The sequence below is a fragment of the Coregonus clupeaformis genome, chromosome 5, assembly GCF_020615455.1.
Source record: "Coregonus clupeaformis isolate EN_2021a chromosome 5, ASM2061545v1, whole genome shotgun sequence".
Taxonomy (NCBI): Eukaryota; Metazoa; Chordata; class Actinopteri; order Salmoniformes; family Salmonidae; genus Coregonus; species Coregonus clupeaformis.
Window position 1 is genome coordinate 15,075,262 of NC_059196.1, and position 26,351 is coordinate 15,101,612.

The 26,351-nt window shown below is 43.0% G+C and overlaps 1 protein-coding gene across 2 annotated transcripts in view; it reads right to left on the bottom strand.

Moving 5' to 3' along the window:
• Positions 1-2,249: 2,249 nt before the first annotated feature.
• LOC121562856 (transcription elongation factor SPT5-like) overlaps positions 2,250-26,351 on the bottom strand; it is a 36,243-nt gene continuing 12,141 nt past the window's right edge. For both annotated transcript variants that reach the window (XM_041875028.2, XM_041875024.2), the window contains 14 exons: positions 14,263-14,418; positions 13,991-14,137; positions 12,556-12,702; positions 11,439-11,564; positions 11,209-11,293; positions 10,914-11,024; positions 10,285-10,387; positions 10,054-10,181; positions 9,838-9,943; positions 9,302-9,460; positions 8,988-9,156; positions 3,075-3,278; positions 2,716-2,811; positions 2,250-2,570 (listed from right to left, as the gene is read on the bottom strand). In XM_041875028.2, the coding sequence (XP_041730962.1) occupies positions 2,430-2,570; positions 2,716-2,811; positions 3,075-3,278; positions 8,988-9,156; positions 9,302-9,460; positions 9,838-9,943; positions 10,054-10,181; positions 10,285-10,387; positions 10,914-11,024; positions 11,209-11,293; positions 11,439-11,564; positions 12,556-12,702; positions 13,991-14,137; positions 14,263-14,418 (1,878 nt within the window). In that variant the 3' untranslated portion in view covers positions 2,250-2,429. The remainder of the gene's footprint in view (positions 2,571-2,715; positions 2,812-3,074; positions 3,279-8,987; positions 9,157-9,301; positions 9,461-9,837; positions 9,944-10,053; positions 10,182-10,284; positions 10,388-10,913; positions 11,025-11,208; positions 11,294-11,438; positions 11,565-12,555; positions 12,703-13,990; positions 14,138-14,262; positions 14,419-26,351) is intronic.

A 26,351-nucleotide genomic window follows, 5' to 3' on the forward strand; every position in this document is an offset into this window, starting at 1 on the left:
TGTGGGTGAACGGATGATCTCTGCATGTGTAGTTCCCACACTTAACCAGCATGGCTACCACAGGATTCTGCAGCGATATGCCATCCCATCCGGTTTGGGCTTAGTGGGACTATCATTTGTTTTTCAACAGGACAATGACCCAACACACCTCCAGGCTGTGTAAGGGCTATTTGATTACAACAACTCATTTGCAGTTATTTGAAAAGGAAATCATCTCCCAAATATCACTATTTCTAAAACAAGCCATAGAAAGTTGGTTGCAATTTCAATTTAATCCTCCAGAAACGACAGAACAAATAATGTAACAAATATTGTGGTTAAATTCAAATATACTAATTGACAAAAAACCTTTATTTTTTGACAGAATGTTTAAAAAAGGTATAATCTTCGTAAATGATATCATCGGTAGGACTGGTGGAGCTATGTCGCACATGCAGCTAACAAAAACATATGGAAATGTCTGCTCTACCCAAAATTACAACCAAATAATTGCAGCCTTACCGCAAAAGTGGAAGAGGAAAGTGGAAGGGGGAGAAAGTAAGGAACTTGTCTGTCGGCCTTGCATTAAAGAACATAATTGGTTAAGGAAAACTGTGATAAATAAAAAAGTATATCAGTTTCACTTAAGGACCAAAGGATTGACAGCCGTCCCATATAGATTGCAAAATAGTTGGGAAGAGATCTTTGACGTACTGATCCCATGGCATAGTGTTTATGAACTGACACGCAAAACGACACCGGATTCAAAAATTTGAATCTTTCAATTTAAATTATTATATAAAATTCTTGCTACCAATAGAATGTTATTTATATGGGGGATACAATCTTCCCAGCTCTGCAGATTTTGCTGTGAAGAGACAGAATCATTAGATCATTTGTTTTGGTTCTGTCCATTTGTAGCTTGTTTTTGGACACAGGTCCAGGAATGGCTAAAGGATTGCAATATTTACCTGGAGCTAACCTTGCAGATAGCATTACTGGGTGATCTGAAAAGACAGTCAATCAATCAATAATATAATAATAATATTTTTAGCAAAAATGTTTATTTTTAATTCACAATCTGTAGAAGCAATGAGAATAGAAAGGTTCAGAACTTTTGTAAAACATCACAGTACGGTTGAAATATATATGGCAAATAGAAATCCTATATGGATGGTGTTAAGAGATAGATGGGAGGTATTGAATAGAGTTGAAGGATGGGACTAATAACAAATAATAACAAAGATAGCTAATAATGTAAGCATACTGTGTCCATAATAAGTATATAGGTTGTATGATGGGAGCTTTTGGGAAAGAGCACAGTTAGAAAGATATGGCATATAGAAGCAAACCGGATGGACATCATGAAAATGATCGTAGTAGTTCACGAGCAAAAAAAAAATGTGTGTATATATATATATATATATATATATATAATAGAATTATTGTAAAATTAACTTTGTCCATAAGGTGTAGATAGTAAGTATAGACCGGAAGTAGAGGCCTGGGCATTGTTGTTCACTAATTTACTCCAAGTAGGGAAAGGATGGCGGGGTTGAAAAGTAATAAAGGGGAGTATATATATAAAAAAAACATGGGGGATTGGAAGTGATGCAGACAATTATGTAGCTCAGTTGGTAGAGCATGGCGTTTGCAACGCCAGGGTTGTGGGTTCGTTTCCCACGGGGGGCCAGTATGAAAAAATGTAAAAAATATTAAAATAATGTATGCACTCCAACTGTAAGTTGCTCTGGATAAGAGTGTCTGCTAAATGACTAAAAAGTAATTACATTGATAGAAGATACAATCTAAAAAAATAAATTAAAAAAAGGAGAGTGATGGAGTGCTGCATCAGATGACCTGTCCTCCACAATCCCCCGACCTCAACCCAATTGAGATGGTTTGGGATGAGTTGGACGGCAGAGTGAAGGAAAAGCTTAGCATATGTGGGAACTCCTTCAAGACTGTTGGAAAAGCATTCCAGGTGAAGCTGGTTGAGAGAATGCCAAGAGTGTGCAAAGCTGTCATCAAGGCAAAGGGTGGCTACTTTGAAGAATCTCAAATCTCAAATAAATTTTGATTTGTTTAACACGTTTTTGGTTACAACATGATTCCATGTGTTATTTCATAGTTTTGATGTCTTCACTATTATTCTACAATGTCAAAAATAGTAAAAATAAAGAAAAACCCTTGAATGAGTAGGTGTGTCCAAACTTTTGACTAGTACTGTATATACAAAACGCAATGTTTTTAAAGACACCACACAGTGAAACAGTTCACATTTTATTGACATGGTATACTCTTACCCAAAAGGTAGTTTCTAAACCCAAAAAGTAAAGCAGACAAAAATTACAATCACAGAGCACTAAAAACTATTTGACTAACTGAAAAAACATATTATTCTTGTTTTGAGTGGTGTTGTTGTGAGCATGAGGTTGGGGTGTGATGGCTCAGAGCTCCAGCTTGCCCAGGAAGCGGAGGTTGAGAATCTTCAGCTGGTCATCCAGCTCCATCCTGACGATGCCGTCATCCCCGTCGATACTCAGTAGGATCCCCGTGGCCTCACGGTCCTCCCCTAGAATCACCTTCACCTGGAGAGAGGCACCACAGACAACAGATAACACACCATGAGCTGCCAGGGCCTTATGAACCATGCATCTGTCCACTGTCCAGTTTCCCCAGACCCAGATCTCTGTGAGCCCAGTAAAAGGGTGTTGTGGTGAGAAGCAGCCTTACCTTGTTGTTCTTAGTTGGGGTGACAGGCTCCAGGTGTTCACTGGAGATGCTCACCACCTTCTCTGTGTCCTGGAGGAAGACGGAGCACATGCCACCCTAAAGAAGGAGAAGACGCATCAGGTCAATGATGGAGTACTTGGTTCAGCGCATTCATGTTGTGTTTGATAGAACATACTCGTCAACGTAACACATGCGTAAGACGGGTAAGGGGGGGGGCTCAGCCCCCTCAAATGAGACATGAGCTCCCCTAAATAAAGGGGGGGGGGGGGCTCTAATTTAACCATTCTCCTATTTGTTTATAGTATAATAATAACAATATAATAATAACATGGAGAGGTGGTGTGGTCTTTGCTACTCACCGTGACACTGCGGATGACACCTGTCTGGTTAACCACCTGGCTGTCCAGGAAGGTGTCCTTAACGCGCACCAGGATATCAGTGGTGACCCAGTCGCAGGAGGTCTGGTCGATGTTGGAGCCAGGAGTGTGGGGGTTGTAACCGCCTGGGGAGGGGGCGCCGGGGGTCATGGGGCTGTAGCCTACCGGGCTGGGGCTCGGACTGGCCTGGGGTGGGAAGACAGGAGGAGACAAAGATCAGAGCCGGGTTCCTGGATAGCGATGGAACTTAGGCTTAAGAGTGTTTTACCGATGCATCGTTCCTACAACAGCCAAAGATGTAATGCGCGTTTCTCATATATTTTTTTTCTCTCCATTAGTCCACTGTTAATACAGTCCAAAAATGTTTTGCATGCCAGCAGTCAAATTTTCAAGATATTGGACTTTCAAGAAGCAAAATTGTCACATCATCATGATGATGCAAAATGCATGCATATGCACGTTCTCTCTGCGTGGTGTTTTTAGAAACACTCGTTACATCTTCGGCTGTTGTAGGAACGATGCATCGTTAAAACACACTCTTAAGAGTGTAGATTTTTCCTTTTAATCTAACAGAATTATATGATCGCCTATGGCTGCTAACAGGCCTATTGAGGCGGCTTTTTCTATAATAAAGCACAAAATCACATATTTGGTATGTCATTGTGCACATTGTTACACATCATATACACTCAGCAAAAAAAAAGAAAAAAAATCCAAATAACTTAACAGATCTTCATTGTAAAGGGTTTAAACACTGTTTCCCATGCTTGTTCAAATGAACCATGAACAACAAGATGTGGAACGGTCGTTAAGACACTAACAGCTTACAGACGGTAGGCAATTAAGGTCACAGTTATGAACACTAAAGAGGCCTTTCTACTAACTCTGAAAAACACCAAAAAAAGATGCCCAGGGTCCCTGCTCATCTGCGTGAACGTGCCTTAGGCATGCTGCAAGGAGGCATGAGGACTGCAGCTGTGGCCAGGGCAATAAATTGCAATGTCCGTACTGTGAGACGCATAAGACAGCGCTACAGGGAGACAGGGCGGACAGCTGAACGTCCTCGCAGTTGCAGACCACGTGTAACAACACCTGCACAGGATCGGTACATCCGAACATCACACCTGCGGGACAGGTACAGGATGGCAACAACAACTGCCCGAGTTACACCAGGAACGCACAATCCCTCCATCAGTGCTCAGACTGTCCGCAATAGGCTGAGAGAGGCTGGACTGAGGGCTTGTAGGCCTGTTGTAAGGCAGGTCCTCACCAGACATCACTGGCAACAACGTCGCCTATGGGCACAAACCCACCGTCGCTGGACCAGACAGGACTGGCAAAAAGTGCTCTTCACTGACGAGTCGCGGTTTTGTCTCACCAGGGGTGATGATCGGATTCGCGTTTATCATTGAAGTTCTGAGCGTTACACCGAGGCCTGTACTCTGGAGCGGGATCGATTTGGAGGTGGAGGGTCCGTCATGGTCTGGGGTGGTGCGTCACAGCATCATCGGACTGAGCTTGTTGTCATTGCTGGCAATCTCAATGCTGTGCGTTACAGGGAAGACATCCTCCTCCCTCATGTGGTACCCTTCCTGCAGGCTCATCCTGACATGACCCTCCAGCATCACAATGCCACCAGCCATACTGCTCGTTCTGTGTGTGATTTCCTGCAAGACAGGAATGTCAGTGTTCTGCCATGGCCAGCGAAAAGCCCGGATCTCAATCCCATTGAGCACGTCTGGGACCTGTTGGATCGGAGGGTGAGGGCTAGAGCCATTCACCTCAGAAATGTCCGGCAACTTGCAGGTGCCTTGGTGGAAGAGTGGGGTAACATCTCACAGCAAGAACTGGCAAATTTGGTGCAGTCCATGAGGAGGAGATGCACTGCAGTACTTAATGCAGCTGGTGGCCACACCAGATAATGACTGTTACATTTGATTTTGACCCCCCCTTTGTTCAGGGACACATTATTCAATTTCTGTTAGTCACATGTCTGTGGAACAGTTGTTGAATCTTATGTTCATACAAATATTTACACATGTTAAGTTTGCTGAATATAACAGTGAGAAGACGTTTCTTTTCTTGCTGAGTTTAATATTAAGGCAAGAATGACATAGCCTAGGCTACAGTAGTCTAAAATTAGCAACATAACTCAATTGATTGAACATTAAATTGATTTCAATATATAGGCCTATGTAGCCTACTGTATTCATCTTTTAATGGAGTCATCCCAGTTTGCATTTTAAGCATCTTTTTAACTTGTTTGAAACAATTGCAAAGACATTGGCAACTTTGTTTTTGTAGTCAACTTTGTTCTGAAGTTATCAGCTGTCAAAGAGACAGATAAACATCTTGATTTTATGATTAGCAGAGAACTGAGTATAAGGTCATGCAGAAGGGCAACAAATCATCTGGACCACTAGAATAGGAAGCAGTCAGTAAATAACTAGCATTTTTAAGAGCAACTTCAATAACAAGTATTTTGGGAAACAGCTCGGAGATGAACAATGGGGAAACAAATGGGAAACAAATGTGGGAAATTGGATACAGATCCGCATCCAAACATGTGTTTGATCGTAATCATTTTATTCCCCCTGGCAAGACTTCTATAAACCAAGTCTACTTACTGGGAAAAATGACAACACACTAAAAGCTACAATAGCGTATTGCAAAACCCTTTAAGAGAAATACTAGAGACAGATGTCCGGGAAATAATATGACGTGTGTGGCAGGGCTCGACATTAACGCTTGTCCAGGACAAAATAAATAAAAATACAAAACGTTGGACAAGAAGAATATACACAGAGTATACCAAACATTAGGAACACCTTCCTAATATTGAGTTGCACCGCCCCTTTAGCATCAATTCACCAGGGCATGGACTCTACAAGGTGTCGAAAGCGTAACAAGTGACATCAATAAGGGATCATTGCTTTCACCTGGTCAGTCTGTCAGGGAAAGAGCAGGTGTTCTTAATGTTTTATAAACTTAGTGTAGATTGAAGTTGTCTGAATGGACAAGTAAAAAAACAAAAACATATCAAACAATTACTCCGATCAGAATTTGATCAGAGAAGCCAACATTGGAATAATATTCAAATCTATTTTTCATGTACATAAAAAAAGCCTACATGTCAAAAGTGTAGGTGATATGCATATTGGCTACAGCCTCCTGTCCAAACCGATGCTGACATGAGGCGGCAAGAAATTTAGCCAAACTTTAATGACATAAATATAGCTAAACGCCAGTCATGTTCGATAAATATAATGAAGATAATTAAAATGAAGGTCTAAAGGCTTGATTCTATCGACAGGCATGGCTTGTTCAGATCAAATCATCACAAGACCAGAGTGAAGGACAGTGCTTTTTGCGCGCCGTACATCACCCACCTTGAATCTGAGAAGATGCGGTCAGCATTTTGAAACTATTTAACCATAAACTTAAATTGTTTAAAACCAGGACCTTTTATGTCATTTTATGAAGCATGTCTTACCTTGTTTCAAAGAAGCTTCGCCTAGCCAAAACACGACCATAGAAATGTTGAGGGAGTTATTTTAGAAAACTATTCACATGCCATTGACACCAGCATTTCTCTTATTTTTATTGTCTAGCAGCCAAAGGCACAATCCTGGTCATATTAGTAACACATGCTAGTTGCTGCATCTTTACATCTCCCCTCTTAATTTCTAACACATTCTCTGTCACATGAAAACGCTCACAAGTGCGGTGTGCTTTTGAGAAGTGTTTTCCCACTAATTGCATTTTGGAATATTAATGTGTAGCCTACAGCCATATGCACATCAACATTTCTATCAACATTTTAAGATTAACGGTTTGATCAGTTGCATCAGCCCCATTGCTTAAAAAACATATACAGTGGGGAGAACAAGTATTTGATACACTGCCGATTTTGCAGGTTTTCCTACTTACAAAGCATGTAGAGGTCTGTAATTTTTATCATAGGTACACTTCAACTGTGAGAGACGGAAATCCAGAAAATCACATTGTATGATTTTTAAGTAATTAATTTGCATTTTATTGCATGACATAAGTATTTGATACATCAGAAAAGCAGAACTTAATATTTGGTACAGAAACCTTTGTTTGCAATTACAGAGATCCTACGTTTCCTGTAGGTCTTGGCCAGGTTTGCACACATTGCAGCAGGGATTTTGGCCCACTCCTCCATACAGACCTTCTCCAGATCCTTCAGGTTTCGGGGCTGTCGCTGGGCAATACGGACTTTCAGCTCCCTCCAAAGATTTTCTATTGGGTTCAGGTCTGGAGACTGGCTAGGCCACTCCAGGACCTTGAGATGCTTCTTACGGAGCCACTCCTTAGTTGCCCTGGCTGTGTGTTTCGGGTCGTTGTCATGCTGGAAGACCCAGCCACGACCCATCTTCAATGCTCTTACTGAGGGAAGGAGGTTGTTGGCCAAGATCTCGCGATACATGGCCCCATCCATCCTCCCCTCAATACGGTGCAGTCGTCCTGTCCCCTTTGCAGAAAAGCATCCCCAAAGAATGATGTTTCCACCTCCATGCTTCACGGTTGGGATGGTGTTCTTGGGGTTGTACTCATCCTTCTTCTTCCTCCAAACACGGCGAGTGGAGTTTAGACCAAAAAGCTCTATTTTTGTCTCATCAGACCACATGACCTTCTCCCACTCCTCCTCTGGATCATCCAGATGGTCATTGGCAAACTTCAGACGGGCCTGGACATGCGCTGGCTTGAGCAGGGGGACCTTGCGTGCGCTGCAGGATTTTAATCCATGACGGCGTAGTGTTTTACTAATGGTTTTCTTTGAGACTGTGGTCCCAGCTCTCTTCAGGTCATTGACCAGGTCCTGCCGTGTAGTTTTGGGCTGATCCCTCACCTTCCTCATGATCATTGATGCCCCACGAGGTGAGCTCTTGCATGGAGCCCCAGACCGAGGGTGATTGACCGTCATCTTGAACTTCTTCCATTTTCTAATAACTGCGCCAACAGTTGTTGCCTTCTCACCAAGCTGCTTGCCTATTGTTCTGTAGCCCATCCCAGCCTTGTGCAGGTCTACAATTTTATCCCTGATGTCCTTACACAGCTCTCTGGTCTTGGCCATTGTGGAGAGGTTGGAGTCTGTTTGATTGAGTGTGTGGACAGGTGTCTTTTATACAGGTAACGAGTTCAAACAGGTGCAGTTAATACAGGTAATGAGTGGAGAACAGGAGGGCTTCTTAAAGAAAAACTAACAGGTCTGTGAGAGCCGGAATTCTTACTGGTTGGTAGGTGATCAAATACTTATGTCATGCAACAAAATGCAAATTAATTACTTAAAAATCATACAATGTGATTTTCTGGATTTTTGTTTTAGATTCCGTCTCTCACAGTTGAAGTGTACCTATGATAAAAATTACAGACCTCTACATGCTTTGTAAGTAGGAAAACCTGCAAAATCGGCAATGTATCAAATACTTGTTCTCCCCACTGTATATGTGCAGTGGTTGTATGAATTTTGGATCTGTCAACCTAGAACTGTCCTAGACATATGTTTTATTGTCCCAGGGACGACGGGACATCCTTCAATTTCAAGCACTAGAGGGAATTATTTTATAAAAGACATAAAAAGTATTTGGTTGTGATTGTAATGTTCCAATATTTTCATAGGCTACAAAGGGTGGCCCACCATCCTCCAGGATGCCTTAAAGGGGCAGTGTTGTATTTTGAGACAGGCTTGAATACATTTGTCTGATTCTCTATGGTAAAAAAATTTATTTTGTAAAATGGTTCCTTGCATCATACAGTGATGTAAAAATTGTGTTACAGACCATTTTTTATTTTTGGACAAGTAAAACAATTTAAAAAGAATCCTACTAAGTAGCTAAAAAAGTTAATGTCAACCGTGGTGGGTCTTACCTGGTATGCCATGGGTGAGGGGGTGGGGTGGTAGCTGGCTGGTGAGTGTGTGTTCTGGTAGCCCACTGGGCTGGGTGCCACCTGATTGTAGCTCTGGGGACTGGGGCTGGGCTGGTACGACCCCTGTGGGGAGGGGGCAGTGTACGGCGAGTACTGCTCTGTGTTGTACCTGAGGAACACACACAGTCAGTGGACTTGGCTAGGACGGAGAGAATCAAACCCACCTTGAGCAGTTGGTCGCCACTGTAAAAGGGGCCTAGAGACATTGAAAAATACAGGAAACAGACAAAATATTGTGTGCGTGTGTGTCTCACATGGCTGGGGTGCCTGGGGTCTGGGGGTTGTACTGAGGGTTGACTTGGGGTGAGGGCACCTCTGGGTAGCCGGGGGTCTGGGGGTTAGGCGTGCCCCCGTAGCCCTGAGGGGACGGGGAGGGCTCGTCATCATAACCAAACTCATAGTCATCATCCGTCCTGAAACAAGAGGAACAGAGGACCAGGTTAAAGGCTGTTTCCAAAAAGTTCCCCTATTAGGGAAACATCTTTTCAGGATCCGTAGTAAGTACAGACAATAGCTGTATTCAACTTTGACAACAAAGACCAAGACCAACAAACCCTTATCAACCATAGACTGCTGAGGCACTTTCCCTCATTTAGTTTTTCTACTAATCTTTCATAGACTATTAGTAGCGAAACATTGTTGAGAGGAGCTGGCAAGTACGCTATTTTCATTGTACTATGTACACTACCCGTATCGTTTGCATATTACAAAGACACTTTGATTTGACATGACAGAGAGAGCCCTATACAACACAAGCTGGGCCTCCAGGCTGCCAGGACATGTAGCCTACCTGGATGGTGTGTTGGGGTTGTTGGGGTCCCACGCTCCGCTCTGCCCCGGCGTCCTGCTCCCATCATGCAGCGGGGTCTGCGAGCCGTAGTGGGGCGTACGGCTCCCTTTGGGGAACAAGGATTCCCACAATGAGAACAAGTTCTATTGCAGGTCATAGATATATATTCTGATGGAGGTCCATAGAGGTATTCCCTTGGTGGGGTGCGTGTCTCACCATCGTGTAAGGGGGTCTGGGAGCCATACATTGGGGTACGGGAGCCTGTCCCGTACATGGGGGTCTGGGAACCGTACATGGGGGTGCGTCCGTGGGTGGAAGTCATTCCTCCATGCCTCTTGGCTCCCCTGAACGTAACAAAAACAAGTCAACACTCAATAACACTAAAAAGGTGAAATATTACATTAATATAACTGCATTCACAATATATCTCTGATGATGTGAACGAACATTGTGGTGAGACGCTGTCGGTCCACAGAGATGGTCTGGCATGTCGAGTGCAGCTCCACTCTGGCTGTCGACTCTGTGGCGTCCTTCACCACTCCAATGTACCCTTGGAAATAATGGCAAGGGTTAGGCCAAAAAATACCTCATTGAGAACAAGAAGGATCAACACCCATGGTGCAACAGCATCTTATGCAAAACGTGCCTATTGTTCATTCTATGGCAGAGGACAACCCTGTCTGGTTCCCATGTGAGCTGGTTCGGCCCTTTTGCTGCGTGGGAAACTCGGAAAATAGTACTTGTAAACTGTGAGAAACTAGTTGTGTGCAGTCACATGCTTTGAACTCGTTGACAACTCAGATTGGCTAACGGCAAACAAGCTGTGTCAACCATAAACTGAAAGTACAGGTATCAGGCTCGCAAACAATTTATAGTTTTTTATAAAATAATGTTTTTCTGTTGCATTCACCGCCGAAAACGCTGTTACTGAGATCATTTCAATAGTATTTGATGTCAGATTTCAGCATGTGGGAGAAGTCCCACTAGTAATTACCAGTAGGGGGCGTTCAAGTGGATTTTTCCTAGTTGTATGCTGGTATTTACTAATTTACGAGATGTTATGAATATAGCATTACCCTTGTATGGTCCCTGGGAGATGCGGACGGTCTGTCCAATCAGGTCGTTGTCCCTCCTGCCCCGGCCACGCCCCATCTGTCCACCTCCTCCACCGCCCCTCTGTTGCTGGCCTGAAGGAGAGGACAGGAGTTGTTTAAGACCTCCGGTCTGATAGTTGTTATATAGTGTTGTATCCTGCACTTAGTGACTATTCCCTAATGTCTATAAAATCAACAAAGGCAGTGTAATAAACAGTTTATGGTGAGTGGGACTATGACCTCATGTTCTCTATGAGCTGAGCTGTCCTCTACTCACCACCACCTCCAGGATGCATGGGGCTGCTGATGCGTGGACTCATAGGAGCGAAGCCTCCCACGGTGAAGTTGGTGACGTCTCGGGGCTATAGCCAAAGAATGGAACAATCAAATGTCAACAACATTGGGTCCCACTGGAGAAGGTTAAGAGGTGATGGCATAGACGGAAGACTTGAATGTGATGATGTAAAAAAAAAGTGGTGATGCGGTGAGAGCCAATGGGAGACTGACCTTGGAGCCCCCGGCCAGCACCACGTGGCGTGTCTTGCAGACGAACATGCCCCCGTTCTCCACCAGCTTCTTACAGTGCAGAAAGGCAAAGCCTCGGAAAATGTGGCGGATCTCTCCCTCACGCCCCTGGCAAACAAACCACACACACCACTTATATGCTAGAAATCTATTTATGCTAATCGTACCTCTGGCAAATAGAAAAACAGCTAGAGATGGGCGATAGGGCCTAAAACTCAACATACAGTCCCATTTTGTGCATGAAAATACATCAAAGCTCTTCAATGAGGGCTCGAGGAAAGTACAGTAACCAAACCTAGATGGAGGCCTATAGTAGAGCCCTATATATTATTACATTTTTTGGCCCAATTCCATTTAGTTTCCCCGCCCCGCCCCAAATTCAATTTTCTCTGTTTTGTTTTGCCAGATTTGACTATGTTTTTCCAGGTTTACCCTCTCAAAATCACTAATAGAAAAACAACACTGCATGTTCTAAGTCCACAACAAGGCTTAAATTACATCAGGAGACCACGTTTAAGGTCTGGGAAAAATCAAAGGAATTTTCGTTTTTGGGTGCCCTTTAATTCAAGTGTAAACCAGCAACAGACTTGTTTGGATTGGCAGTGTTTCTATAGCGCACATGGGACTGCAGAGTAATGTAAATAATGATGATTATTCTGCCAGGTAGGCATAGACTACTTTGTAGTTAACGTTTAATTGAGAAGGTTTTTTTGGAAAGCCTTTCCATCTACCAGAATACGGTTATCATTAGCATCATCGCTAACGGCTACACAGTGGTAGACAAACACGCACACAGACAGAGGCAATTCCGCATTGCCTCTTCAGAAAGTTGAAGGAAACTAAGAATCACTGACGCATTTTGTTCATATATTATGATAATTTTAGGCAAATTAATCAAATGTTCTAATAAGTTCAATACATTGAGTTGATTTCCTACTAACTTCAAAACATTTTTGAATATTGTTGAATTCCGTTTTTATGTCTGGATTCCATGATTCCGTCTGCGTTCTCCGCATGGCAGATTTTATAGGGAAATTGAGAAATACATTTTCTATGAGTTTAGACCTATAGAAAGCAGAACTGTGGTCATGAATCTTACCGAGTGTGGCCCGTCGATGACCTTGACAATGTCTTTGACGTGGATGTTGTTCTGCTCAGAGTCCAGCGCCACGGCAAAGCGGTTGTCTTTCCGCCGATTCACTGCCTGGTGACGCACCGTCAGCACCTTGCCGTGCATGTTGAGGACCTGGGGAGAAGAGGAATACAGTGCATTCGGAAAGTATTCAGACCCCTTGACTTTTTCCACATTTTGTTACGTTACAGCCTTATTCTAAAATGAATTACATATTTGATTTTTTCATCAATCTACACACACTACCCCATAATGACAAAGCAAAAATAAGTTTTAATAAATGTTTGCAAATTTATACAAAAGTTTAAAAAAACAGAAATATCACATTTACATAAGTATTCAGTCTACAAGCTTGGCACACCTGTACGTTTACGTCTACGTCATTTAGCAGACGCTCTTATCCAGAGCGACTTACAGTTAGTGAGTGAATACATTTTCATACTGTATTTGGGGAGTTTTTCCCATTCTTCTCTGCAGATCCTCTCAAGCGCTGTCAGGTTAGATGGGGAGCGTCACTTTACAGCTATTTTCAGGTCTCTCCAGAGATGTTTGATCGGGTTCAAGTCCGGGCTCTGGCTGGGCCACTCAAGGACTTTCAGAGAATCCACTCCTGCGTTGTCTTTGCTGTGTGCTTAGGGTCGTAGTCCTGTTGGAAGGTGAACCGTCAGTCCAGTCTGAGGTCCTGAGCGCTCTGGAACAGGTTTTCATCAAGGCTCTCTCTGTACTTTGCTCCGTTCACCTTTCCCTCGATCCTGACTAGTCTCCCAGTCCCTGCTGCTGAAAAACAACCCCACAGCATGATGCTACCACCACCATGCTTCACCGTAGGGATGGTGCCAGGTTTCCTCCAGACGTGACACTTGGCATTCAGGCCAAAGAGTTCAATCTTGGTTTCATCAGACCAGAGAATCTTGTTTCTCACGGTCTGAGAGTCCTTTAGGTGCCTATTGCAGGTCATAGATATATATTCTGATGGAGGTCCATAGAGGTATTCCCTTGGTGGGGTGTGTGAATACTTATGTAAATTTCTGTATTTCTAAAAACCAGTTTTCGCTTTGTCATTATGGGGTATTGTGTGTAGATTGATTAAATGTTTTATTAATTTAATCAATTTTAGAATAAGGCTGTAACAAAATGTGGAAAAAGTCAAGGGGTCTGAATACACTGTGCGTGTGCACAATTTTGGCTTGACTGTCACAATGAAACACACATTACACTACGTGCCAATTTTAAATTACGCAACATCACTCAAGTTTCCAGATAGTGGACAAAACATCTGTCCAGCAGGCACGACTCCAAGCCCACATCCAAGCTCTAATAAAATTTAATGTATTTTGTCCTGATCTGAACCTGATCATTTCTAAAGCGGAAATGTTTTTTGTGGAAGATTAAGAGTACCAACCTGGAATGTCTCCCTCTCCAGCCTGACAATAACCCCCACGGTCTGGGGGTCCAGTTGGACCAGCTCCCCCCACTCATGCTGGCCCCCGGCATCTACCCCTGACGCCGTCTCAGAGCACAGCTGCAAGTCTCGGGGCAGGACCTTCAACTGTAGAGCACACACACACACCCGTAACATGGATAATGTTTCACAGAAGTCACATAGAAATTATGCAAAAATACCATTAAAACTAAAAAGTCGATGTCCCAGTCCAATAATGTGACATTGCTTACCTCGTGCATGGTGAGGTCAGAGAAGAGGATGACAAAGTTCTCCTCCACGCGTACGATGAGACCTGTGTCGCCCTCGTAGCGGCCTGCTATCACCTTGACGTGGTCACCCATACGGAAGTACTTCCTCAACTCGTGGGCCGGGAACTCCAGAGGATCCTGCACACAGACCAGGCATCAATGACAAACCATTATTATTTTGTATCAGTGCCAATAAGAATGAACAGAACACAGTGGGAATGTCTGGCTGCCTTAACTCATGTGAACATCTTGATTCCTCTGTAGCTCAGCTGGTAGAGCACGGCGCTTGTAACGCCAGGGTAGTGGGTTCGATCCCCAGGACCACCCATACACAAAAATGTATGCACGCATGACTAAGTCGCTTTGGATAAAAAGTGTCTGCTAAATGGCATTATTATTATTCCCGTAATTCTATACCTCCCACATTTCTGGGAAGCTTAATGTCTTCATCATGCTGTGATTGGAGTTTGTGCTCTCTAAATTCCAGTTTGTGGTTTCACTAATAAATAACACCTATGCAAACAAGAATCTGGGGCTGAATTCTACTTACACTACTTACGAAAAAACATAAGAAGTTCATGAGATAGTTCGTAAGTGTAATTCCTCAAAATGTTCTTAGGAATTCATAGTATCCTCAGGAATATCTTTCCTATGAACTTCGTTAATATCTTCTTACGTGGCATTGACATTAGTGAGGTGCTTTTTAATGGTGGTTTTGGAGCAGTGTCTTCTTCCTTGCTGAGAGGCCTTTCAGCTTATGTCGATATAGGACTTGTTTTACTGTGGATATAGATACTTTTGTACCTGTTCCTCCAGCATCTTCACAAGGTCCTTTGCTGTTGTTCTGGGATTGATTTGCACTTTTCGCACCAAAGTTCATTAATCTCTAGGAGACAGAACACGTCTCCTTCCTGCGCGGTATGACGGCTGCGTGGTCCCATGGTGTTTATATTTGCGTACTATTGTTTGTACAGATGAACGTGGTACATTCAGGCGTTTGGAAATTGCTCCCAAGGATGAACCAGAAATGTGGAGGTCTACAATTTATTTTCTGAGGTCTTGGCAGATTTCTTTTGATTTTCCCATGATGTCAAGCAAAGAGGCACTGAGTTTGAAGGTAGGCCTTGAAATACATCCACAGATACACCTCCAATTGTCTCAAACAATGTCAATTAGCCTATCAGAAGCTTCTAAAGCCATGACATCATCTTCTGGAATTTTCCAAGCTGTTTAAAAAGGCACAGTCAACTTAGTGTATGTAAACTTCTGACCCACTGTAATTGTGATACAGTGAATTACAAGTGAAATAATCTGTCTGTAAACAATTGTTGGAAAAATTACTTGTGTTATGCACAAAGTAGATGTCCTAACCGACTTGCCAAAACGATAGTTTGTTAACAAGACATTTGTGGAGTGGTTGAAAAACAAGTTAATGACTCCAACCTAAGTGTATGTAAACTTCTGACTTCAAAAATACATAAATATATACAGTTGTTGTTGTTGGCTCACGAACCCTTTATAAACAAAAACGTTATTTCACACACATTGTAGCCATCAGACCAGCTATATCAAAAACAAAAATGGATTAACCAAGGAAAGCGCAATAAAAAACTTCAGCAAACAAGAGCTTGAAGTGATGGTGGAGGAAATAGCAGCCAGGAAAAGGTTGCTGTTGGGGAGACTCGATAACTGCAGGGTCACTGCAGAGACCAAAAAGAGAGGATGGGTGAAAGTGGCCGGTCTGTCTCTGCCGTCGGGGATATGGCAAGGGACAGTGACGCCGTGAACGAGTGGTCCGGCATCAAGTTGGCTGCTAAGAAGGGAGCTGAGAGAAGCAGGGAGTGGAAGACTGGAGGGGGGGTATCGACCATTCATGTGGACCAGCTGGAGGATAAGGTGTTGTCCATGATAGGAGAGATGGTGGTAGAATCCCATTTCTTCTTAACTGAAGAACATTTCCAATAACTTTATTGAGTGATAGCAACTTTGCTTAACTTTCTTCATAAGTCTAGTTAACGAAAAAACGGCAGTTAAGAATAATTTTCTTCTGAAGGTTTTGTGAATCTGGGCCCTGGTTTGTAACCGATTGACCCCGGGTCATTCATTAGATGTGTTCGAAAGACAGACTGACAGACTGACTTTGCTTTCGGTGTGGACATATTGGGGCATCTGAACGATCTAAATGTGAAACTGCAGGGAAATTGTCTTTGTTCATGAACTGTATTCCAACGTGAAAGCATTCAAGGCCAAACTTGCTGTTCTCCAGACAAATGAGCAGCCGGTCTCTCGCTCATTTTCCGACACTATCCGCACTGAACGCGCCCACATCGCAGTGCCGCACTGAGACATACAGTAGCACTTTGATCGACCTGCATGCTGAGTTTTCCCGCCGCTTCTCAGACTTCACCAAGATTGAGACTGAGCTGGAACTTATATCTTTCGACAGTGAGAAAGCACCACCAGACACACAATTGGAGCTCAGCGACATCCAATGTGACAGTGATTTGAAGGAGAAGTACAAAACAGAAACAATAGACCAGTTCTACGGCTCACTGAATGAAACAAAGTTTCCAAACATTAAAAAGCACGCCCAAAGAATCCTTGTTTTATTCGGGTCCACATGTGTGAACAAATGTTCTCAGTCATGAATTACAACAAATCCCGTCACAGGTCAAATTTAACAAATGACCACTTGTCAGCTGTTCTGAGAAACTCTACATCAAAGATGACACCAGACTTTGATGCCCTTGCCAAGAGAGGTGACCAGACCCATTGTTCACATTAAGACCCGAATAACCGTGACTGGGGTAGGCAAGGATTATGCTTTTCATGGTGATGGTTATGCAGTGAGAATTATCCAGCAATGCACTTGGATACAGGTAATAACTAATCAGTCAGATTTGGGCTGAGGTGATTGGATAACTGTAAATATGGCTCACAAAGGAGATGAGAATTGTTCCTTAATATCCTTTCAAAAACATACCATTCCAAATGAAATGGATGCTCTTACCATGTTTTACCCTAATTTTAGAATCTGTTTTTTTTTTTTTTTTACACATCTGCTGTTACATTTTGCATGTCTCCAGTCATATACAGTGAGGGAAAAAAGTATTTGATCCCCTGCTGATTTTGTATGTTTGTCCACTGACAAAGACATGATCAGTCTATAATTTTAAATGGTAGGTTTATTTGAACAGTGAGAGACAGAATAACAACAAAAAAATCCAGAAAAAAACGCATGTTAAAAACATTATGAATTTATTTGCATTTTAATGAGGGAAATAAGTATTTGACCCCCTCTCAATCAGAAAGATTTCTGTCTCCCATGTGTCTTTTATACAGGTAACGAACTGAGATTAGGAGCACACTCTTAAAGGGAGTGCTCCTAATCTCAGTTTGTGACCTGTATAAAAGACACCTGTCCACAGAAGCAATCAATCAGATTCCAAACTCTCCACCATGGCCAAGACTAAAGAGCTCTCCATGAATGTCAGGGACAAGATTGTAGACCTACACAAGGCTGGAATGGGCTACAAGACCATCGCCAAGCAGCTTGGTGAGAAGGTGACAACAGTTGGTGCGATTATTCGCAAATGGAAGAAACACAAAAGAACTGTCAAATCTCCCTCAGCCTGGGGCTCCATGCAAGATCTCACCTCGTGGAGTTGCAATGATCATGAGAACGGTGAGGAGTCAGCCCAGAACTACACGGGAGGATCTTGTCAATGATCTCAAGGCAGCTGGGCCATAGTCACCAAGAAAACAATTGGTAACACACTACGCCGTGAAAGACTGAAATCCTGCGGCGCCCGCAAGGTCCCCCTGCTCAAGAAAGCACATATACAGGGCCGTCTGAAGTTTGCCAATGAACATCTGAATGATTCAGAGGAGAACTGGGTGAAAGTGTTGTGGTCAGATGAGACCAAAATCGAGCTCTTTGGCATCAACTCAACTCGCCGTGTTTGGAGGAGGAGGAATGCTGCCTATGACCCCAAGAACACCATCCCCACGTCAAACATGGAGGTGGAAACATTATGCTTTGGGGGTGTTTTTCTGCTAAGGGGACAGGACAACTTCACTGCATCAAAGGGACGATGGACGGGGCCATGTACTGTCAAATCTTGGGTGAGAACCTCCTTCCCTCAGCCAGGGCATTGAAAATGGGTTGTGGATGGGTATTCCAGCATGACAATGACCCAAAACACACGGCCAAGGCAACAAAGGAGTGGCTCAAGAAGAAGCACATTAAGGTCCTGGAGTGGCCTAGCCAGTCTCCAGACCTTAATCCCATAGAAAATCTGTGGAGGGAGCTGAAGGTTCGAGTTGCCAAACGTCAGCCTCAAAACCTTAATGACTTGGAGAAGATCTCCAAAGAGGAGTGGAACAAAATCCCTCCTGAGATGTGTGCAAACCTGGTGGCCAACTACAAGAAACGTCTGACCTCTGTGATTGCCAACAAGGGTTTTGCCACCAAGTACTAAATCATGTTTTGCAGAGGGGTCAAATACTTATTTCCCTCATTTAAATGAAAATCAGTTTTTAAAAATTGACATGTGTTTTTGTTGTTGTTATTCTGTCTCTCACTGTTCAAATAAACCTACCATTAAAATGATAGACTGATCATGTCTTTGTCAGTGGGCAAACGTACAAAATCAGCAGGGGATCAAATACTTTTTTCCCCTCACTGTAATATATATCTATTTTTAAATGTGCATATTGTGACTAAGTTTGATTGTACTTTAAAAGGGTAGAGATGCAGGATCTGTGTGTGTGTGTGTGTTTGACTGTCTGTGATGTTATAAATTATATCAATTTTGTGAAATATTTGTTCACAAAAAACAAGGGTAGAGATGGTACAAGGGTAGAATTGTTCTGCAAGCATACAGTGGGGAGAACAAGTATTTGATACACTGCCGATTTTGCATGTTTTCCTACTGATAGATTAATTATTAATGACTAATTATTACACCCTGAAACTGTGTATAATGTGTTAGAAATGTGTGAGTGTAGGACCAGTAAAGGCTATGGCATTGAGCCACTATTTAGCAATGTGAGTAAGAGTTAGGCCAGACAACAAAGACAACTGAGAAACTAAGATAAAGAGGCCTCCCAATTTAGGGAGGGGAGAAACTGTTATGAAAACATGGTGCAGAATATTGTGAGAACGGCAATAACTGAGTAAAGCAGGGAGTAGGATATGTGTGTGTGTGTGTATGTGTGTATGCATGTGTGTGTGTGAACTGAAGGTCAGTAGAGCAGTTTTAGAGTGGAAAACTACAGGCCGCCTACAGAGGGAAGGGATTTCTTTTTGTATGACGTATGAGTATAAAAGATGGACTCTGAAATTGTGATGGCAGAATTCTCAATGAATAAATATCTCTGACTATGCAGACCGGGACTCTGGCCGTTACTTAAATCCCAAAAGACTTACAACCTTTTGGGAGACGCACAGAGACACTAAAATAGTTAGTTAAATAATTCACGTAACAGCTTGGTCCTTCTGAGCCGGACTCCAATACCCCGTTTCTGTCATTCCAGGTAACTCTGAAAACCGTCGATGGGCGAATGATATATTCGTAAATAGAAAGTCCTGCCCTTTGACATTAAGGGTTAAAACAGGCCAGAGGACACCTGATTAATGACAGAGACGGTGACGGAATCCAAACCTACATTGAATCTCGGCTGCAAGGATAATGTCAGTAGTCTTTATTCATTAACTTGGTGAAATTGATTTGAGGACTTGCTAAAATATTGAAAAGTAGCAAATTGATCAATGCGTAGCCATTTTAAGTGAAATGTGGGGTTGACTGTCAGGAATTATCAAGATTACATTGTGAGGATAGATTCCTCCGTAGAGTAGGAGATAATTCTGGGGGACTAGTCAACCTGGTGGTGGGTCCGTAATGATTCACGGTAATAGGCCATTCCCAAAAGAAACTACCCGGTGTTGAAATAGAAGGAACTATTAAAAGTACACCTATGGGATGTAACCTGTAAGAGATTATTGAACAGTCAACAAATAATCCGGGTTAAACAAATACAAAAAGTACACCAGAAGGAATTAAAATAGCATGTGTGAGAAATAGAATATTAGTAAAGTCAAAAGTCACAAACAACTGTAGATTTTGCTGTAACTCTATCCGTTCTGGAGCCTTATAAACTCCAGGTTACCGATATAACACCAATAATCATGTAAGGTTGTATACGTGTGAGACCTAATGTTTGCTCAAGAGTCACATGAATAATTCCAGGTGGTTGTATAGAGGAGGGAGAACCCATTCCTGTTGTATGAGACTGTCAGGAATTATCAAGATTACATTGTGGGGATCAATCCCTCTGTAAAAGTATGAGATAATTCTGGGGGACTAGTCAAGATTACATATACAGGAAGGGGTGATTCAAGGTGTTGTTGTGTGAAGCTATTTTGAATTACTTGTTAAATTGACTTGTTATATAGAAGAGGTGGCTAAGGGATTTTTAACAGTACCAACCATGGGGGGGGGCAAATCCTCACAAGAGGTCCCAGAATTTACTGGGGACGAGAAATACTTGATGTAATTAAAATGGAATCCAGGGATAGAAGAAATCTCCATTATGTAACCAGGTGGAGGGAGAGGTATGGTTTTGAGGGACGTCTAGACGCAGATAAACTCGAATCCATGCTTAAACAGATACATAAGGTGTGTAAAGGAGAAATAAGCAGTGAGAGAGAGAGAGAGTAGGAGGGGCCAGTACCCACTGATAGCCTTACCTAATCTATTGGCGGGGAATGAAAGGGGCCCCAGCAACCTTAGATGTATACAGTAATAATAATAATATGCCATTTAGCAGACAGGCCATGAACACAGAGGACGTGGCCAGAGCGGTAGAAGGAATGACCCACCCCAAAACAGGAATAGTAAGGTTTGGGCTGCCGTTAGAGGGCAGTGGGTTTCAGGGGATGCCCAGAGGACACTTTTTGCCATGGGCCGATCACGGAGAGTATGTTGGGAAAATAACTGAATTGTGTAATAGCCTCAGAGAGACATGCAATCCATCATGAGCAGAATAACAGACAGGACAGAGCCAAGAAAGAAGGCAGGAAGAAAAGAGAAGTGAGTGAGAGGGAAAGAGAAGTGAAGGTTGAGGTCTCCGTGCCTCCCCCAGAGCAGAGGGCAGAAAGGTTATATCCAAACTTGGCAGACCAGGTATGGAGAGAAAATCCAGATGATGAATACGTAGGGAGGAGAAGGAGAGTGCAGGGGAATAATGTTGCCCCCCCACCGGCCCCACCTCCCTATGAGGAAGAAGGGGCTGGAGGAGGAAGGGAAGATGAAGGTGAGGAAGAGCCAGAGATAGAGGAGTACAGGACAAGGGCAGAGAAAGTCAGACAGGAGAGAAAAGAGAGAAGAGAGAGAGAGAGAAGTCCATCCCCCAGCTTTGAGGGTGAGGAAGAGGAAGATAAGGCGTGACTAGTCCTTGAGGGAGAAATAGTAGACTCTAGTGGGGGGAAGACTAAGGAACCCTTTGATCCAAATTGTGAGGTGTTTGAATTGGCTACTATTGACTTAGCACTTCAACAGGAACATAAACCTTATTTGACATCGACAGTAATGGGTATGAAAATTAAATTCCTTTGTGATACGGGAGCCTGCAGGACAGCAACCTGTGCAACAGACAAGCCAGATGGAGTCAGGATTGATGGGGAGAAAATCATAGTGCGATCTGCCTCTGGTCATCAATTTATTGAAAGGTTATCAGCCCCAATAACCCTAAAACATGACCAATCAGGATGAGAGGCAACCATACCCATCCTGATATCTAAGCTGTGTCGGGTAAATTTACTAGGACGTGATGTAATGACTAAATTGAATGTGGCTGTCATTTCCGCTGAGAGGGGAATGAAAGTACACATAGTCAGAGACAATATGGTGGTCTGTGGGGAAGGGGAGCCATGTTATTGGTATAGGCAAGATTTGTTTAGGGGGGGAATAACTGATATTCCCCGAACCTTGATGGAACTTGCTGATGATGTAGTACCAGGCCCCACTAAAATGTCCCCCGATGACCTACACTGTACTCTCTGGTATAACAAACACCCAGGTCCAGATGCAATCTATTAGAAAGCATTATTTAAAACCACAGGAAGGACTATAGCCTTGAAATGGTTTCACTATGACAACACCCACGCAGTAGTGGAGGTGGAACTAGGGCCCCAAAGTCAGAGACTGTTCAGGGACATATGGAGCCCACATGTGTCCCTAGCAAAGGAGCCAGCAGAGGACTGGAAAGACATGGGCCAGTGGGTATCCAAGGGTAAGAGGATCACTGATTGGGTCAATATTGTGAGTGGCGATCAACACAGCCCATCCACAGATAGTACATTTAGATGAGAATAGCAGATGCTGAGGAGAGGAATACCTGTTGACAGAACAACAGGAGTCAGACTTAAAATAAGTTCCAGAGCATTTGTGGTCCCGGGGTCCAGCAGACGTAGGATTAATAAAAGGGGTAATTCCAGTACAGGTGATACCCAAATCTAATCATAGGCCGTATCAGAAGCAATACCCTATGAAACCAGAAGCAATAAAAGGTTTGCAGTTTACCAAGAGCAGATTGGGAGGGACCTTGAGGGAGGGCCAATTCCCGGGGAGATAGTGAGGCCAGAAACAAAGGTGCAGTGTCCTGGAAATCACAGTCTGTTTTGTTTTTTTCCAGTTCTGCTGGGAGTACATTGGATGATGGGGTTTTGTGTTGAATTAGAGACAGTGAGACTATTAGTCAATACCTAGGAGAGAAGAGAGGTTACGGTAGCAAAGACAGACAAGAAGGAAATGGTAATAGTGGAGACAGGAGTGAGTGGAAGTGTTACAATTGTGACAAAACGGGACATTTTGCTAGAGAATGTGAGGAACCGTGTAGTTACTGTGCAAGGAAAGGGCACCAGTTAAGAAACTGTAGGCAGAAGGGGAAGAGAGAAATCAGGAGTCCTCATGACCTGGCTGTTTGGTTGTTGTTTTTTAATTGGGGTTTTCAAATAAAAAACAACACACCTAGTATGATGTTTATAAAGCCTTGTTGTTACAATTTTGGGGGGTTTTCAGCAGGTCAAGGGTGATAGGTCTTAGAGGAGCACACAGTGAATTTTATGGAGTTTTTAGGTTTTGGCTAAGTTTGGGGTATATATGATTTCTTATGAGAATGAATGTCATGAGGATTAATGAACACTTGGGATAAGCAACATTTATTAAATATTTAGAATAATGGTAATGTTTGGTATACTATGGGATGGAATTTCAATTGCCTCTGAACTCTGTTTTTAACTTTCTGGTGTTAATTAATCATCCACACTGGTAAATTCTAAAGGCATGAGAGGAGGACTTTAAGATAGTTTATTTTACCAATAAATAAAAATAAGGGATGGCAATTGGATGATAAATTACCAATATTACCTAAGTGATTGTTAGGTAGGTGATAATATTGACACATGGGCAGTGACATGTGTCAAAAGGAGGGATGGATGGTAGAACAGATTAGACAACACTTTGTGGCATATGGGATTACTCATTATAAAAAAAAATATATATAAAATAAAAAAATTTCAAGATGTGTTATCTGTGCTCAAAATAATCACCAGGGCAGACAAAGGGCACCTCAGGGTGAGTATCCTCCGGCTAAGTACCCTTTCCAGCAATTGGAAATTGATTTTATAGAGTTATCACGGAGTGAAGGGAAGAAATTTAGAGTAACCCCAGATAAAGATGGGTTATCCCCCTTTGAGAAAGTGTTTGGAAGACCTTACAGAATGCCACAGTTGGCAGGACCAGACAGGCAGACATAGAACTAGAGAGCACCCTAGCAGAACACGTGAGAAGGTAGTTTATTAACCACACCTGTATGTCAGAGGTTTTGTGCCCCACAGGTGAACTAAAGGAGAAGGTGACCCACTCTATCTAACCAGGAGACTGAAGCAGGCCTGGCAGGAAGGGCCCTACCAAGTACTGCCTTTGCCAGCAGAATAGCTGAGAGATCCATCTGGGTGCATGTCACTCACTGCAAAAAGGTAAACCCAGCTACACCTGACGAACAAACAGAGTTAGGAGAAAGAACCGATCATCACTAGGGCTCGGGGGTTGGCTCCTTAACGAAGATTCCCTTACCCTGTCTGATCATCCCTGTGTGAGTTCGATAGAAGGTGAAGCAATGGGTTGGCCTTTGGCGTCTGACATGTTCTCAGGGCGAGGGTGGGGATTCACAGGTCTCCCGACGGTAGGTAGCTGTCTGATTGTGGGGGCCATATTCCTAAACACACACGGACCCTCCTGTTTCAGCCAGAAGTGGTAGTTAACCTAACACAAGTTGAAAAGGCATAGGAGACAGCTAGACGTAGGGAAAGGGGAAATACTAGGGACTTTAGGGAAGGACATCACCATATGTATGTCACCATGTACATCCTGGGACTATGTAGTTGCTTATACCAAGCGGGGGGATATGTCAATCTCCATACACAGTTTAGGGACAGGTGTAGTATTGTGAAAGTAGGGAATTATCAGAAATGGCAGTGCGACCCATATGAGGGTATGTACTGTCTGAAAGTCTGAATTATGCTAAAACAGATTACAGACCTGACAAGTGAGATATCTTCTTCAACTGGGGCACCCTATAGAGTAAACCTCTCTGAGGGAGGTAGTGAGACAGTGCAAACTATAGACCTGAAGGAAGTAGTACAGATGGAGACGGAGTAAATAGATTTTAACCTGTGGTTGGAATGGATTCAGTATACGGTCTAAAGAGGACTGTTATGCCTGTAGGACAGCCAAACCAAGGTTAACAACTACTCCGTTCCCCTTGACAGGCTTTAACTCTCTGTCAGGTTCCATGCAAGCCACCTGGGAATGTGGTGAAAGAGTCTTGTAGTAACTTGCACTATCTGTATCCCCCGATAACAAAGTCATCCCGACCTGGGTTGCCTCCGTTTGAAGTCACAGGGGAGTCTTATTGTTTTTCTAGGACTAATAAGATAGGATACAGGGTAAGGCATCTTAGCTCCTGCTCCCACACAGAGAATATCACAACTAAAAGAGACCATGACTAATCTCTCCTCTTTGTTGCAGCCAGAGGATTTTAGGAACCAAAACCAGGCCCGTGCTGACATCTGATGGTTGTGTGGTGATAACTGATTGTGAACTCACCTACATACGCAAACAATCAAACGTGTCAGAGACTGGTGAGTTGTCACGTAGAAAGTAGAACCTCCTCCCGGGATCCTTTGATGAAAGGATATATATATTGATGGGATAGGAGTACCTCGAGGGGTTCCAGAACAATTCAAAGCTAGGAATCAGATCGCAGCTGGGTTTGAATCAAGTATTTTCTGGTGGTCAACAATTAATAAAAACTTAGATTGGATAAATTATAAAGATTTATAAACCACACTCGTGATGCAATAAAGGGATTAGCTGAGCAGACAGCGGCAACTAGCTTAATGACATGGCAGAATAGAATAGCTTTAGATATGCTTTTGGCTGAGCGGGGCGGAGTTTGTGTTCTGTTTGGATCTATGTGCTGTACTTTCATCCCCAACAATACAGCACCGGACGGGTCCGTGACCAAAGCGCTTCAGGGACTCACCACGCTGGCAAACGAACTGGCTGAGAACTCTGGTATTGATAGCTCCATAAACGGTTAGTTTGATAACATATTTGGTAAATGGAAAACTATTGTTGTAACTATTCTGGGTGAAGTTATAGCTTCTATGGGTATACTTGTTCTTTGTGGATGTTGTCTTATTCCCTGTGTCTGAGGGTTGGTGAGCAAGGCGGTTTCCCAACAGATGGTGAGATACGGCCCAATCCCGGACTCCGACTGAAGGATATGACCTACCAGGCTTGGTGGAGGACGACGACGATCCAGATAATTTGAGACTGGATGTTTTCCTAGAACTATAAATCTCTAGTTTAAAAGTTATTGTAATGATCTTTTGTGTATTAAAGTCTCATTTTAAGTATGATGTACTAGTTACCATTGCTAAAAAGTAACGTTATGCTTTTAATCATGGGGTAACACTGATGAACCTGTAATGTATTAAATAT